This window comes from Octopus sinensis, unplaced genomic scaffold, assembly GCF_006345805.1.
Source record: "Octopus sinensis unplaced genomic scaffold, ASM634580v1 Contig17868, whole genome shotgun sequence".
In the NCBI taxonomy this organism is placed as follows: Eukaryota; Metazoa; Mollusca; class Cephalopoda; order Octopoda; family Octopodidae; genus Octopus; species Octopus sinensis.
Genome location: NW_021835385.1, coordinates 17501 through 34794, shown reverse-complemented (window position 1 = coordinate 34794; position 17294 = coordinate 17501). Strand labels below are relative to the sequence as shown.

The window sequence follows — 17294 nt, the reverse complement described above, 5'->3', positions numbered from 1 at the left end:
TATTACGTAAACCATATTCAGTTCTCATATTCGTGTTATATTTATTTGATTGAGTCTGAACATGTCAATGACTGTCAATTGATAATTGTCTGCATAAAAATGTTATTCCTGAAAATATATATGTGTATGTTCATATGTATGTATGTATCTGCACTATTAATATAAGTTTTAGCTACTATTTTGTTACACATTGTTCTCTTGATTCTGTGGTGCCGTGTGGTTATTTATCCACACTTCCACCGAAATAAAATTTTTGTTATTGTTGTTGTAGTTTTTGTTCTTCTCCTTCTTCTTCCTCGTCTTCTTCTGCTTCTTCTTCTTCTTCTCCTCCTTTCTTCTTCTTCTTCTTCTACATCTTCTTCTTTTCTTCTTCTTCAACTTCTTTTTCCTCTTCTTCTTTTTCTTCTTCTTCTCATCTCATTCTTCCTCTTCTTCTTCTTCTTCTTTTCTTCTTCTTCTTCTTCTCCTTCTACTTCTTCTTCTTCCTTTTTTTCTTCTAATTCTACTCCTCCTCGTCCACTTCTTCGTCTTCTTCTTCTTTTTCTTTTTCTTCTTCTCTTTCATAAATCATTCCCATACTTTCTTTTTGTTCACTTTTTTGTACTTCATTTATTTATTCTCATTGACCTACTTCTCCTGCTCCTCCAGGTCCTGCCCCTACTCTCTCATACTCTCTCCTCCTCCTCCTCCCCACCTCTCTTCCTTCTCCTCCCATCTCTCCCCATCATCACTTCTCCTCCTCCTCCACTTCTCCCCTCCTCCCTTTTTCTTTTTCTTCTTCTTCGTCGCCTTCTTCTACTTCTTCTTCAACGTCTTCTTCTTCTTCTTCTTCTTCTTCTTCTTCTTCTACTTCTTCTGCTTCTTCTTGTTCTAATCTTCATCTTCTACGCCGTCTAACTCTTCTTCTTTTTCTTCTTCTACTTCTTCGTCATTTTCTTCTTTTTCTTCTTCTATACCTTCTTCTTCTGCTACTCCTTTCTCTTCTTCTTCTTCTTCTTCTTCTTCTTCTTCCCCTCCTTCTTCTTCTTCTTCTTTCTCTCCTTCTTCTTCTTCTTCTTTTCTCTTTTTTTTCTTCTTCTACTTTCTTCTTCTTCTTCTTCTTCTTCTTCTTCTTCTTCTTCTCCTCCTCCTCCTTCTTCTTCTTCTTCGTTATCTCTCTTCTTTTTCTTCCTTTCGTTCTAAAACCACCTTGTTTCATGTCGTATCACAAATATTTTCCATATAATCTGCATTATTCTTTCTTTACTGCTATAGAAATCTGCATTCGAACAACATTGCAACCATCACAGAGGTGTATTCTCGATTGCTTTCGAATTTGACGATATTGTGAGTTCGTTCAGTTTCCTGTTACTATTTTTGAAAGTGATAATTGATGCTGATATAACACTCATTACCCAATAATCTTTCAGATTGCACTCTAAACAAGACCAATTAAATTTGTAAAATGAACACGTCTTAAGAAGATAAAAAGAGGGAGTAAGAAAGCGAGTCACAAAGTGAGAAAGAGGGAGAAATTGAGAGAGAATGTGAAATAATAGGAAAAATTTAATGTTTCTTTATTGCAGTTGCTTTGTTTCAATTCCAGTCACCATAACTCATATTTGAGCCTCAAATTTCAATGATTTTTATTTGAATTTGTATTAGAAATGGCAACGTTTGAGAGTTTACATGTTTGCATCAAATATTTTTAGCTGAAGTATGTGAGTATATCAATATCTAAGTGTAGTTCTGTGTGAGATGTGACTATATTATTCCATTATTTAATAATTTGTCTTTTCTTCTTCTTCTTCTTCTTCTTCTTTTCTTCTTCTTCTTCTTTTTCTTCTTCTTCTCTTCTTCTTCTTCTTCTTCTTCTTCTCATCTTCTTCTTCTCTTCTTCTTTTTCTTCTTTTACTTCTCTGTACTTTCTGCTTCGTCACTGGTCTCCCTCTTTTCCATTCTCTGCCGATTCTTTCTCTTATTTAATTCTCCTGCTCTTCATGTACTTCAGCTGCTACCCCCAGGTGCCCCTCCTCAGTCATTCCTTCCTTTGTCCTCCTCCTAAACTCCCCACCCTCCTCCTCCACCTCCTCCACCTCCTCCCCAATTCTCCTCCTTCTTTTTCTTCATATTCTCCAATTTCTTCTTCCCCTCCTTCATCTTCTTGTTGTTTTTCTTCTTATTCTACTTTCTTCTTCTTCTTCTACTTCTTCTTCTTCTTCTTTCTTCTTCTTCTACGTTCTTCTTCTTCTACTTCTTCTTCTTCTTCTTCTTCTTCTTCTCTTTGTTCTTCTTCCACTTCTCCTCCAACTCCTTCTTCTTCTTCGTTATTTTTCTCCTTTTCCTTCCTTTCATTCTGATGTCACATTGTTTGATGTCGTATTACAAATGTTTTCCATATAATCTATTTTACTCTTTCTTTACTGCTATAGAGAACTGTATAGGAACAACATTGCAACCATCAATGAAGGGGCATTCACGGGACTTTCGAATTTAAAAGGATTGTAAGTTTTTTTAATTTCTTGATACTATTTTCCGAAAGTAATAATTGATGCTGATATTAAGCTCACAAATGTATAAAATTTCAGACTGTACCGGGCAAAATCAATTCAAATTTGTAGAATGAACACGATTTAGGAAGATACAAAGAGAATCGGAGAGAGCGAGACAATGTGAAAGAAAGAGAGAGAATTTGAGAGAGAAAGTGAAATAATAGGAAAAATATAATGTTCCTTTATTGTATTTGCTTTGTTTCAATTCGCATCTCAATAACTCATTTTTTCCCCAAATTTCAATGATTTTGATATGAATTTGTATTAGAAATGGCAACGTTTGAGAGTTTGCATATTTGCACCAAATATTTTTAGCTGAAGTATATGTGTATGTTCATATATAAGTGTAGTTCTGTGTGAAATGTGGCTATATTATTCCTTTATTTTATATTTTGCATCCTCCTCCATTTCGTATTTCAATATTCTCCTTCGTGTTTCGATATCATCATTCAACTTCGAATTCTTTTTCTTCTTCTCCTCCTCCTTCTTCTTTTTCTTCAAATTCTTCTTCAATTTTTCTTCTTCTTCTTCTTTTCTTCTTCTAACTCCTTCTTCTTCTTCTTCTTTTTACTTCTTTTTCTGTTTACTTCTTCCTATTCTATTTCTCCTTCTTCCCCTTCTTCTTCTTCTTCTTCTTATTCTTCTTCTTTTTCTTCTTCTTCTTCTTCTTCTTCTTCTTCTTCCTCCCCCACTCCTCCACTCCTCCTGCTCCTCCTCCTACTTTTTCTTCTCTTCTTCTTTTTCTACATCTTTTTCATTTTTCTTCTTCCTATTCTTTTTCTTCTTCTTTTTCTTCTTCTTTATCTTCTTCTTCTTCTTCTGCTACTCCTCCTTCTTCTTTATCCGCTTCTCCTTTATCTTCTTCTTCTTCTTCTTCTTTCTCCTGTTCCTCCTCGTCCTCCTCCTACTTTTTCTTCTCTTCTACTTTTTCTTCTATTCCACCCCTCCTCCTCCTCCCCCTTCTATTTTTTTCTTTTTCTTCCTCATGATTTTCTTCTTGTAATTCTCTTCCTCCTCCTCTCACTCCCCCTCCTTCACCTTTTTCTTCTTGTAATTCTCCCTCCTCAGCAACCCACCTTCTGCTCCTTTTTCTTCTTTTTCATCTTTTTCTTCTTCTCCTTCTTCTTCTTCTTCTTCTTCTCCTGCTCGTCTTCCTCCTTCTTTTTCTTTTTCTTCTTCTTCTATTCCTTCTACTTCTTTCCTTTCTTCTTCTTCTTCTTCTTTTCTTCTTCTTCTTCTACTTTCTACTTCTTCCTATACTTCTCCTCCTCCTCCTCCTTTTTCTTCTTCTTATCTTTTTCTTCTTTTATTATTTTCCTATAATTTTGTCCCTTTTCATAAAGAACAATATTGAATATGTTATTGCAATTCACACTATGTCAATCTAACCAATATTGTTTCCTGCTTCAGATATCTTCACAACAATAAGATTTCAAGGATTGAAAAAGAGATGTTTCAAGGCCTTCACAACTTAGAGATATTGTAAGTTCTTTCAATGTTGTCGTTTATACATGAGGAATATACTTTGTCTTTAAATTTAATATCCCCTTATTTCCATGTTTTCTCACTCTCTATTACTGTAAATCATATTCAGTTCTCATATTCGTGTTATATTTATTTGATTTAGTCAGAACATGTCAATGACTGTCAATTGATAATTGTCTGCATAAAAATGTTATTCCTGAAAATATATATGTGTATGTTCATATGTATGTATGTATCTGCACTATTAATATAAGTTTTAGCTACTATTTTGTTACACATTGTTCTCTTGATTCTGTGGTGCCGTGTGGTTATTTATCCACACTTCCACCGAAATAAATTTTTTGTTATTGTTGTTGTAGTTTTCGTTCTTTCCTTCTTCTTCTTCTCTTTCTTCTTTTTCTTCTCTTTCTTCTTCTTTTTTCTTTTTCTTCTTCTTCTCTTCCTTCTCTTTCTACTCCTTTTTCTTCGTTTCCTTCCTTTTCTTCTTCTTCTTCTTCTTCTTCTTCTTCTTCTTCTTCTTTTCTTCGTTATATTTCCATAAAAATTTTTTCTTCACATAATGAATATTATTCAATATTTCGTCGCAATTACATACGATGTTAAATTAAGCAACGTTGCTTCCTGCTTCATATAATCTTCTGAACAAGAACATTTTTTAGTATTTCCTTAATATATCGACGCTTTGAATGTGTCTGGACATGACAACGACTGGCAGTTATTTATCCGCATTTCCATAAAATTAATTTCTTCTTCTTCTCCCTCTTCTTCTTCCTCTTATTTTTCTTTTTCTTCTTCTTCTTCTTCTTCTTCTTCTTCTTCTTCTTCTAATTCTAATTCTCCTTCTCCTCTTCGTTTCTTCTTCTTCTTCTTCTTCTTCTTCTTCTTCTTCTCTTTCATAATCATTCCCGTACTTTCTTCTTCACTTATTTCTACTTCTTTTACTTAATCTGAATGACCTACTTCTCCTGCTCCTCCAGGTCCTGCCACTCCTCTCTCCTCCTCCGCCTCCTCTCTCTCTTTCCCTCCTCTTCCTCTATCTTCCTCCTCCTCCTCCTCCTCCTCACCATCTCTTCCTTCTCCTCCCATCTCTCGCCCTCCTCTCATCCTCCCCTTTCTTCTTCTTCTTCTTCATCTTCTTCTTCTTCTCCTCCTCCTCCTCCTTCTTCTTCTTCATCGTTATCTTTCTTCTTTTTCTTCCTTTCATTCTAAAGCCACGGTGTTTGATGTCGTATCACAAATATTTTCCATATAATCTACATTATTCTTTCTTTACTGCTATAGATATCTGCAACGGAACAACATTGCAACCATCACAGAAGGTGATTCTCGGGGTTTTCGAATTTGACGATATTGTGAGTTCGTTCAGTTTCTTGTTACTATTTTTTGAAAGTGATAATTGATGCTGATATATACACTCATTACCCAATAATCTTTCAGATTGCACTAAACAAGATCAATTCAAATTTGTAAAATGAACACGTCTTAAGAAGATAAAAAGAGGGAGTAAGAAAGCGAGACACAAAGTGAGAAAGAGGGAGAAATTGAGAGAGAATGTGAAATAATAGGAAAAATTTAATGTTTCTTTATTGCAGTTGCTTTGTTTTAATTCCAGTCACCATAACTCATATTTGAGCCTCAAATTTCAATGATTTTTATTTGAATTTGTATTAGAAATGGAAACGTTTGAGAGTTTACATGTTTGCATCAAATATTTTTAGCTGAAGTATGTGAGTATATCAATATCTAAGTGTAGTTCTGTGAGATGTGACTATATTATTCCTTTATTTAATAATTTGGCTATTCTTCTACTTCTTCTTCTTCTTCTTCTTCTTCTTCTTCTTCTTCTTCTTTTCTTCTTCTTCTTCTTCTTCTCTTTTTCTTCTTTTCTTCTTCTTCTTCTCTTCTCCTTCTTTTCTTCTTCTTCTTCTCTCCTTCTTCTTCTTCTTCTCCTTCTTCTTTTCTTCTTCTTCTTCTTCTATTCCCTTTGCTCTTCTTCTTCTTCTTCTTCTTCTGCTTCTACTTCTCTTCTTCTTCTCTTCTTCTTCTTCTTCTTGCTTCTCCTTCTCCTCTTCTTGTTTTTCTTCTTCTTCTTCCTCCTCCACTCCTCCTGCTCCTCCTCCTACTACTACTTTTTCGTCACTGGACTCCCTCTTCTCCATTCTCTGCCAATTTTTCCTCTTATTCTCATTCTCCTGCTCTTCCTGCTCCCTCTCCTGATACCCCAGCTGCCCCTCCACAGTCATCCCTTCCTTTATCCTCCTCCTAATCTCCTCCGCCTACTCCACCTCTCCCCAAGTCTCTTTCTTCTTCTTCTTCCTCCTTTTCTTCGCCTTCTTCTTCTTCTTCTTCTTCTTCTTCTTCTCCTGCTTCTTCTACTTTCTCTTCTTTTTTTCTTTTTCTTCTTCTTCAACTCTTCCTTCTTTTTCTCCTTCTCCTTCATCTTCTTCTTCCTCGTCTTCTTCTTCTTCTTTTTCCTCGTTTCTTCTTCTTCTTTTCTTCCTTTTTCTCCTGCCTTTTACTCTTCTTCTTCTTTTTCAACTTCTTCTTCTTCATCTTCTTCTACTTCTTCTTCTTCCTCGCTTCTACTTCTATCTACTTCTTCTTCTACTTCTTTCACGTCTTCTTCTTATGTTCTTCTCCTTTTTCATCTATTTTTCCTCTTCTTCTTCTTCTTCTTCTTCTTCTTCTAATTCTTCTCCTCCTCTTCTACTTCTTATTCGTCTTCTCTTTTTCTTTTTCTTCTTCTCTTTCATAAATCATTCCCCTAATTTCTTTTTCTTCACTTTTTTCTACTTTTATTTTTTGTCATTGACCTACTTCTCCTGCTCCTCCAGGTTCTGCCCCTCCTCTCTCCTCCTCCTCCTTTCTCTCTTGTCCTCCTCCTTCCCTCTCTTCCTCCTCCTCCTCACCTCAATTCCTTCTCCTCCCATGTCTCCCCATCATCACTTCTCCTCTTCCTCCACTCCTCCCCTCCTCCCCTTTCGTTTTCTTCTTCTTCTTCTTCATCTTCTTCTTCTCCTCTTCCTTCTTCTTCATCGTCATCTTTCTTCTTTTTCTTCCTTTCATTCTAAAGCCACGGTGTTTGATGTCATATCACAAATATTTTCCATATAATCTACATTATTCTTTCTTTACTGCTATAGAAATCTGCATTCGAACAACATTGCAACCATCACAGAAGGTGTATTCTCGATGCTTTCGAATTTGACGATATTGTGAGTTCGTTCAGTTTCCTGTTACTATTTTTTGAAAGTGATAATTGATGCTGATATATACACTCATTACCCAATATTCTTTCAGATTGCACTAAACAAGACCAATTCAAATTTGTAAAATGAACACGTCTTAAGAAGATAAAAAGAGGGAGAAAGAAAGCGAGACACAAAGTGAGAAAGAGGGAGAAATTGAGAGAGAATGTGAAATAATAGGAAAAATTTAATGTTTCTTTATTGCAGTTGCTTTGTTTCAATTCCAGTCACCATAACTCATATTTGAGCCTCAAATTTCAATGATTTTTATTTGAATTTGTATTAGAAATGACAACGTTTGAGAGTTTACATGTTTGCATCAAATATTTTTAGCTGAAGTATGTGAGTATTATCAATATTAAGTGTAGTTCTGTGTGAGATGTAACTATATTATTCCATTATTTAATAATTTGTCTTTCTTCTTCTTCTTCTCTTCTTCTTCTTCTTCTTCTTCTTCTTCTCTCTCTATTTTTCTTCTCTCTTCTTCTTCTTCTCTTCTTTTTCTCTTCTTCTTTTTCTCCTTTTCTTCTCTCTTCTCCTTCGCCTTGTTTTTCTTCTTCTTCTTCTTCTTCTTCTTCTCTTCTCCTTCTTCTTCTTCCCCTTCTGCATCATTCTTCTTCTTCAGCTTCTTCTGCTTCAGCTTCTTCTCAGCATCTTCTTCTTCAGCATCTTCTTCTTCAGCTTCTTCTTTTTCATCTTCTTCTTCAGCAATATTCTCTCAGCTTCTTCTTTTTCGTCTTCTTCTTTACTTCTTCTCTTCTTCTTATTTTCTTCTCTTCTCTTCTTTCTTCTTCTTCTCTTCCTCTTCTTCTTTCTTCTCTTTTATTCTCTGTACTTTCTGTTCGGCAATGGTTCTCCTCTTTCCATTCTCTGCCGATTCTCTTTATTTTAATTCTCTGCTCTCATGTACTTCAGCTGATACCCCCGCTGCCCTTCCTCAGTCATGCGTTCCTTTGTCTCTCCTAAACTCCCACATCTCATCCTCCTCCACTCTCCCCAATTCTCCTTCTTCTTCCTCTTTTTTCTTCTTCTTCTTCTTCTTCTTCTTCTTCTTCTTCTTCTCTTCCTCCTCCTTCTTCATCGTTATCTTTCTTCTTTTTCATCCTTTCATACTAAAGCCACGGTGTTTGATGTCGTATCACAAATATTTTCCATATAATCTATTTTACTCTTTCTTTACTGCTTTAGATATCTTGGTTCCAACAGCATTTCAACCATCAAAGAAGGTTTATTCACGGGGCTTTCGAATTTAAAGTCATTGTAAGTTCGTTCAATTTCTTGATATTATTTTCCGAAAGTAATAATTGATGCTGATATTAAGCTCACAAATGTATAAAATTTCAGACTGCACCAAACAAAATCAATTCGAATATGTAGAATGAACACGATTTAGGAAGATACAAAGAAAATCGTGACTATATTATTTCTTTATTTTATATTTTGCATCCTCCTCCATTTCGTATTTCAATATTCTCCTTCGTGTTTCGATATTATCAATCAACTTCGAATTTTGTCATTCATTTCATGTTATTTATGTAATAGAGCAACTGAAGTGGAAGCGGAAAATATATATTCGAATATAGTCACATATATTCTATCTGTAAACCTGAAATACTTACTGTACTTGTAAGCTGGAATATTTGGCCTGATACAATTAAACTGCTGATATATTTCTTGTAAGCGTGTGTTTTCTAATATTCTTGTGACAATAAAGCGATATGAAATAAATAATCTCTCTCACCATATTTCCACAAGCGTGAGTGGGAATATGTGTGATGTGAGTGTGCATACCGCATTCCGTCGTTGATACTATGAATATAAGAATGTGTATGAGTGCATTTGAATATGTTGAATTCTGATTCCGTATATTCCCTGATTTTTCAGCAATGTCTTCTCGCCCAAAATTTATCGCTCTATCCTTGAATTATTTCCTGATATTTTGAGAACATTTTCTGTTTCGTCTTGAACATCAGGATTTTCAATGTATATTCTTCTTCTTCTTCTTCTTCTTCTTCTTCTTCTTCTTCTTCTTCTTCTTCTTCTTCTTCTTCTTCTTCTTCTTCTTCTTCTTTTCTTCTTCTTCTTCTTCTTCTTCTTCTTCTCTTTCTCCTTCTCTTTCTTCTTCTTTTTCTTCGTTTTCATCTACTTTTTTTCTTCTTTTTCTTCTTCTTCTTATTCTTCTTCTTATTCTTATTCTTCTTCTGCTTCTTCTTATTCTTATTCTTCTTCTTCCTCCTCTTCTTCGTCTTCTTCTTCGTCTTCTTCTCCTTCTTCTTTTTCTCCTTCAACTTCCTCTTCTTCTACTATTTCTCCTTGTTTCTTTTCTTCTGCTTCTTCTTTTTTTCTTCTCTTATTCTGATACTTGTTTTCCTTCTACGTCTTTTTCTCCTCCCCTTCGTCTTTTTCACATTTTCCGCTTTTTCTTTTTCTTCTTCTTCTACCCCTTTTTTTTCTTTTTATTTTTCTACCTCTTCTTTGTCTTCTTCTTCTTTTTCTTCCTCTTTTTTCTTCTATTTCTACTTCTTTTTCTTCTCTTTACTTTCTGCTTCGTCACTGGTCTCCCTCTTTTCCATTCTCTGCCAATTCTTCCTCTTATTCTCATTCTCATGCTCTTCCTGCTCCTTCTGCTGATACCCCCAGCTGCCCCTCCTCAGTCATTCTTTCCTTTGTCCTCCTCCTAAACCCCCATCTCTCCTCCTCCTCTGCCCCTCCCCATCTCCTCCCCCTCTCCTTCTTATTCTGCTTCCTCTTCTTAATCTTCTTCTACTTCTTCGTCTTCTTCTTCTCTTCTTCTTCTTCTTCTTCTTCTTTTCTTCTTCCCCATCTTCTTCTTCTCCTTCTTCTTCCTACTTTTCTTCGTCTTCTTCTTCTTCTTCTACTTCTTTTTTTCTTCTTCTTCTTCTTCGTTATCTTTCTTCTTTTTCTTCCTTTCATTCTGAAGTCACGGTGTTTGATGTCGTATCACAAATGTTTTCCATATAATCTATTTTACACTTTCTTTACTGCTATAGACATCTTTGGAAGAACGACATTTCAACCATCAAAGAAGGTTTCTTCACGGGGCTTTCGAATTTAGAGAGATTGTAAGTTCGTTTAATTTCTCGATACTATTTTCCGAAAGTAATAATTGATGCTGATATTAAGCTCACAAATGTATAAATTTTCAGACTGCACCAAACAAAATCAATTCGAATTTGTAGAATGAACACGATTTAGGAAGATACAAAAAAAATCGGAGAGAGCGAGACAATGTGAAAGAAAGAGAGAGAATTTGAGAGAGAAAGTGAAATAATAGGAAAAATATAATGTTCCTTTATTGTAGTTGCTTTGTTTCAATTCGCATCTCAATAACTCATTTTTGTTCCCCAAATTTCAATGATTTTGATATGAATTTGTATTAGAAATAATAACGTTTGTGAGTTTACATGTTTGCATCAGATATTTTTAGCTGAAGTATATGTGTATGTTCATATATAAGTGTAGTTCTGTGTGAAATGTGACTATATTATTCCTTTATTTTATATTTTTCATCCTCCTCCATTTCCTAATTCAATATTCTCCTTCGTGTTTCGATATTATCATTCAACTTCGAATTTTGTCATTCACTTCACGTTATTTATGTAATAGAGCAACTGAAGTGGAAGCGGAAAATATATATTCGAATAATATAGTCACATACATTCTATCTGTAAACCTGAAATACTTACTGTACTTGTAAGCTGGAATATTTGGCCTGATACAATTAAACTGCAGATATATTTCCTGTGTGTTTTCTAATATGCTTGTGACAATGAAGCGATATGAAATAAATAATCTCTCTCACCATATTTCCACAAGGGTGAGTGGGAATATGTGTGATGTGAGTGTGCATACCGCATTCCGTCTTCTTCTTCTTCTTCTTCTTCTTCTTCTTCTTCTTCTTCTTCTTCTCCTCCTCCTCCTCCTCCTCCTCCTCCTTCTTTTTTCTTCCTTTCATTCTGAAGTCACAGTGTTTGATGTCGTATCACAAATGTTTTCCATATAATCTATTTTACACTTTCTTTACTGCTATAGAGATCTTTGGATGAACGACATTTCAACCATCAACGAAGGTGCATTCACGGGGCTTTCGAATTTAAAAGAATTGTAAGTTCGTTTAATTTCTTGATACTATTTTCCGAAAGTAATAATTGATGCTGATATTAAGCTCACAAATGTATAAAATTTCAGACTGTACCGGGCAAAATCAATTCAAATTTGTAGAATGAACACGATTTAGGAAGAAACAAAGAAAATCGGGGAGAGCGAGACAATGTGAAAGAAAGAGAGAATTTGAGAGAGAAAGTGAAATAATAGGAAAAATATAACGTTCTTTTACTGTATTTGCTTTGTTTCAATTCGCATCTCAATAACTCATTTTTGTTCCCCAAATTTCAATGATTTTGATATGAATCTGTATTAGAAATGGTAACGTTTGAGAGTTTACATGTTTGCATCAGATATTTTTAGCTGAAGTATATGTGTATGTTCATATATAAGTGTAGTTCTGTGTGAAATGTGACTATATTATTCCTTTATTTTATATTTTGCATCCTCCTCCATTCCTAATTCAATATTCTCCTTCGTGTTTCGATATTATCATTCAACTTCGAATTTTGTCATTCACTTCCGTATTTATGTAATAGAGCAACTGAAGTGGAAGCGGAAAATATATTCGAATAATATAGTCACATACATTCTATCTGTAAACCTGAAATACTTACTGTACTTGTAAGCTGGAATATTTGGCCTGATACAATTAAACTGCTGATATATTTCCTGTGTGTTTTCTAATATGCTTGTGACAATGAAGCGATATGAAATAAATAATCTCTCTCACCATATTTCCACAAGGGTGAGTGGGAATATGTGTGATGTGAGTGTGCATACCGCATTCCGTCTTCTTCTTCTTCTTCTTCTTCTTCTTCTTCTTCTTCTTCTTCTTCTTCTTCTTCTTCTTCTTCTTCTTCTCCTCCACCTCCTCCTTCTTCTTTTTCTTCCTTTCATTCTGAAGTCACAGTGTTTGATGTCGTATCACAAATGTTTTCCATATAATCTATTTCACGCTTTCTTTACTGCTATAGAAATCTTTGGGACAACAACATTGCAACCATCAAAGAAGGTACATTCATGGGGCTTTCGAATTTAAAAGAATTGTAAGTTCGTTTAATTTCTTGATACTATTTTCCGAAAGTAATAATTGATGCTGATATTAAGCTCACAAATGTATAAATTTTCAGACTGTTCCGGGCAAAATCAATTCAAATTTGAAGAATGAACACGATTTAGGAAGATACAAAGAAAATCGGAGAGAGATAGACAATGTGAAAGAAAGAGAGAATTTGAGAGAGAAAGTGAAATAATAGGAAAAATATAATGTTCTTTTATTGTATTTGCTTTGTTTCAATTCACATCTCAATAACTCATTTTTGTTCCCCAAATTTCAATGATTTTGATATGAATCTGTATTAGAAATGGTAACGTTTGTGAGTTTACATGTTTGCATCAGATATTTTTAGCTGAAGTATATGTGTATGTTCATATATAAGTGTAGTTCTGTGTGAAATGTGACTATATTATTCCTTTATTTTATATTTTGCATCCTCCTCCATTTCCTAATTCAATATTCTCCTTCGTGTTTCGATATTATCATTCAACTTCGAATTTTGTCATTCACTTCACGTTATTTATGTAATAGAGCAACTGAAGTGGAAGCGGAAAATATATATTCGAATAATATTGTCACATACATTCTATCTGTAAACCTGAAATACTTACTGTACTTGTAAGCTGGAATATTTGGCCTGATACAATTAAACTGCAGATATATTTCCTGTGTGTTTTCTAATATGCTTGTGACAATGAAGCGATATAAAATGAATAATCTCTCTGATCATGTTTCCACAAGGGTGAGTGGGATATGTGTGATGTGAGTTTGCATACCGCATTCCGTCTTCTTCTTCTTCTTCTTCTTCTTCTTGTTCTTCTTCTTCTCCTCCTCCTCCTCCTCGTCCTTCTTCTTTTTCTTCCTTTCATTCTGAAGTCACAGTGTTTGATGTCGTATCACAAATGTTTTCCATATAATCTATTTCACGCTTTCTTTACTGCTATAGAGATCTTTCGGACAACAATATTGCAACCATCAAAGAAGGTACATTCACGGGGCTTTCGAATTTAAAAGAATTGTAAGTTCGTTTAATTTCTTGATACTATTTTCCGAAAGTAATAATTGATGCTGATATTAAGCTCACAAATGTATAAATTTTCAGACTGTTCCGGGCAAAATCAATTCAAATTTGTAGAATGAACACGATTTAGGAAGATACAAAGAAAATCGGAGAGAGCGAGACAATGTGAAAGAAAGTGAAATAATAGGAAAAATATAATGTTCTTTTATTGTATTTGCTTTGTTTCAATTCGCATCTCAATAACTCATTTTTTTCCCCAGATTTCAATGATTTTGATATGAATCTGTATTAGAAATGGCAACGTTTGAGAGTTTACATGTCTGCACCAAATATTTTTAGCTGAAGTATATGTGTATGTTCATATATAAGTGTAGTTCTGTGTGAAATGTGACTATATTATTCCTTTATTTTATATTTTGCATCCACCTCCATTTCGTATTTCAATATTCTCTTTCGTGTTTCGATTTTGTCATTCAACGTCAAATTCTTTTTCTTCTTCTTCTTCTTCTTCTTTTTCTCTTTACTCCTTCTTCTTCCTCTTCTTTCTTTTCTTCTTCTTGTTCTTCTTCTGCTTCTGCTTCTTCTTATCTTTCTCTTCCTCCACCTTCTTTTTTCTTCTACTTCTCCCTCTTTTTCTCCTTATTCTTGTTCGTCTTTGCCTTCTCCTCCCCCTTCTTCTTTTTCTTTTCCTTCTCGGCTTCCTCCTCCTCCCCTTCTTGTTGTTGTTGTTCTTCTTCTTCCACCTCCACTTCTTCATATTCTTCCTATTTCCTCCTTTTCTTTCTTCTTTTCTTCATTTTCTTCTTCTTCTTCTTCTTCTTCTTCTTTGTTTTCCTCTTCTTCGTATAGTTTTTCCAACTTTTCATTTTTTACTTTTCTTTTTTACTTTATTCTGTCCGTGTTGTTATTGTTGCTTTTGTGGTTGTTCTTCTTCTTTTTCTTTTTCTTCTTGTTCTTGTTCTTCTTCATCTTCTACTTCTTTTTCTTCTTATTCTTCTATGTTAGCACTGAGGACATCCTCAATTAAATGAATATTTGCGGCCACTCCAAGTTCTTCTCATGTTGTGTAGTGGACACTAAGGACATGATTCCCTCTACGCATCTGTTGACATCGATTTTTCTGGGGTATAATGTAATGAGATTGTCTGTGAAAAGTGAAGTGTAGTTCTGTGAGGTCAACACGCGTGATCCGTGTCTCGTTCTTAGACTATATATTCTGCCTCGATAGATCACCGATGCTTAGACCACCCACCATCACTTCAGCAGTAAATAAATGCACCACTGAGCGCTGGTGTGGCTGGACCCTACCCACCCAACACCCTGAGAACAACAATTAGGAGAAAGGAATGATTGCACATGCAGTAGGAGCTAGCGTAAGAACCACGTTGAAGAACCACAGACTAAAGTATAACTAGTTTAGTTTAGTTTAAATTTTTGGCTCAAAAAGCAAAATCAAGGCCATGTAGGGGGACAGGGAGTTATGTACAGGGAGGGTGGTCATACAAAGAGTTCAGGCTATTTCTGGTGAAGAGAGACTTTGAACCGAACGGTCATCGGCATCTTCACTATCTCGTCCAGCAGCTTATTCCACGGATCCGCAACCCGGACGGAGAAAGCCCCTCTCCGATTGAAATCAAATCGTCGTAGATAGAGCTTTCCGGAGTGACCCTGCAGCCGACGCTCTGGGGCAGGTGTGAAGAACAGCTCTTTCGAGAGGTTACACTTTCCGCTATGATGTAGTGAGCAAGAATGAGATCACCACGGCGTCGTCGTTTTTCGAGAGAACAAAGGTCGAGCGTCTTCAGTCTTCCTTCATAAGATAAATGCTTGAAACAATACATGTAAGTTCAAGGTGCAGCCATTTGTGTCGGTGTGTCTGGAGATATTGCTGACCTCTTCATGACCTGGTGGATCAGAAAACCCAAGCAATCCTTGGCAAAACAGTCCACAACTCTTCTACTTTACTGTAGGTATATAGATGGCAATAATATCACAGTTAAGACCAGATCTAATAACGGTAATGTAGAAACTGAGAGGAACATAATGGAGAGCATCCAGCAAGTAGCCAACTCCATCCACCAAAGTATCAAGGTGACTATAGATTATCCCACTAGGCACCCCAACAACAGTGCAACTCTTCCACTCCTATTACATGATTTAATTAGTAATTCAGTTCTCAACCTAATTAATTGCATCGTTTTGGCAATGATGATCGAGATGTAAGCTACATTTCGAGCTAAAATAATTGTAAATTGATTCTTTAAAATAGTTATTTCAAAGTTTTTGAGGTAAAAAATGGCAGCGTAAGGCGAAAGAGTGACTTTGAATCAAAATATCTCAGTTATTTCCAAAGAAAAATGTGTAGATTAATCAAATTTTTAAGTAAAAATCCCGTTATAAAAATCAACCAAGAAAAAAGCAGTGTGGCTTTTAGCGACGTAGAATTGGTAACAATTAAATCCACGTCGAAGTGTTCTAATGCTTCTGATATTTGTTTGCCAATGATTTCCAATAAAGTTTGATGAGCTATCCTTGTTCTTCATTGTCTTCTGAAGTGTTCAAATTGTAAAGTCAATTTATAGGTACCCAGTATATATCTTCTACCAAAAGGTGACCATTGTTTTATGTACTTTGAATAGGATTCTGAAAGTTATGTACTAGCCTGATGATGGTCAATGTTATTGCAATAATTATTATTTTATTGTTTTGAAAACCTTTTTTATCATTACACTGCTACTGGAGTATATACTTTTACTATTCTTTGTTTCAGTTATCAGATTGCGGCCATTCTGGAGCAGTAGCTTTAAGCGATTCCTCGAACAAATCATCCTTAGTACTGAATTTTTAAAATCTGGCACTTAATCAGTCGGATACCTTTTGCGGAACCACTAAGTTACGGGGGGCGTAAACAAACCAATATTTGTTCTGAAGCGTTGGTGGGGATAAACACAAAGACAAGCACACGCATATATATATATATATATATATATATATATAATATATATTATATATATATATATATATTATATATATATATATATATATATATATATGGAGGGAATCCACACAGTTTCCTGCAGCAAATTTACTCACAACGCTTAGTTGACCCAAGGTTATAGTAAATGTTATTTGTCCAATGTGCCACACAGTTGGACTAAAGAATCCATGGATGTGAGAAGTAATTTTCCTGCCACAGAACCTTGCCTGTATGGTGAATGATATTTCTACCATAGATGAGAATGTTACCTAAAACCCATATTGTGCACATAAGAAAGTCTCCTTGTTATTTTGTTAGTTTTGTATTTTATCCTCTTCCATCTTTTGCTGTTTTGTTATCAGGTTTTCTTTTAGGATAATTAAGTTAGATTGAAGGAACCTATTCTTGTTCAAACAACACTTCCCACAGAACTATAAAGAGAAATAAACAATTGTAGTGTGTAATATCAGCATTTACCCTGTTAGTGTTGACTAAAAAGCAATTTAGTACTGAACAAGAGTAAACAGATTTATTTAATTTTACTTATTTTAAAGTGTGTAATATTTGTCTCTTTTTCAGATATTTACATAACAACCTCATAGAAAAATATGAAGATGGCGCTTTCTTATTCCTTACCAGCATAGTTGAAATATAAGCAAACAAGTTTTTTTTGTTTATAGGAAAATGAAAATAATAAGAATTAGGTCATCGAATTCTCAATTCCTCGTTAAATGTTGTTGGTAATAAACAACAATGAGTTGATTTAAATTTCAGTGGATCAACATGATTTCCGAGCACCGTGTTTTATTATCGAAAAGTTTATGTTCAAATATCAGATGGTTGGTTT

At 34.8% G+C, this 17294-nt stretch overlaps 1 protein-coding gene across 1 annotated transcript in view; it reads left to right on the top strand.

Moving 5' to 3' along the window:
• Positions 1–1254: 1254 nt before the first annotated feature.
• Positions 1255–17294, top strand: part of LOC115231226 (slit homolog 1 protein-like) — a gene marked incomplete at its 5' end in the record, with an annotated part of 28009 nt that continues 11969 nt past the window's right edge. Inside the window, 10 exons of the mRNA XM_036499990.1 lie at positions 1255–1326; positions 2412–2483; positions 3942–4013; positions 7160–7231; positions 8453–8524; positions 10276–10347; positions 11318–11389; positions 12367–12438; positions 13396–13467; positions 17027–17098. Coding sequence (XP_036355883.1) covers positions 1255–1326; positions 2412–2483; positions 3942–4013; positions 7160–7231; positions 8453–8524; positions 10276–10347; positions 11318–11389; positions 12367–12438; positions 13396–13467; positions 17027–17098 — 720 coding nt within the window. The remainder of the gene's footprint in view (positions 1327–2411; positions 2484–3941; positions 4014–7159; positions 7232–8452; positions 8525–10275; positions 10348–11317; positions 11390–12366; positions 12439–13395; positions 13468–17026; positions 17099–17294) is intronic.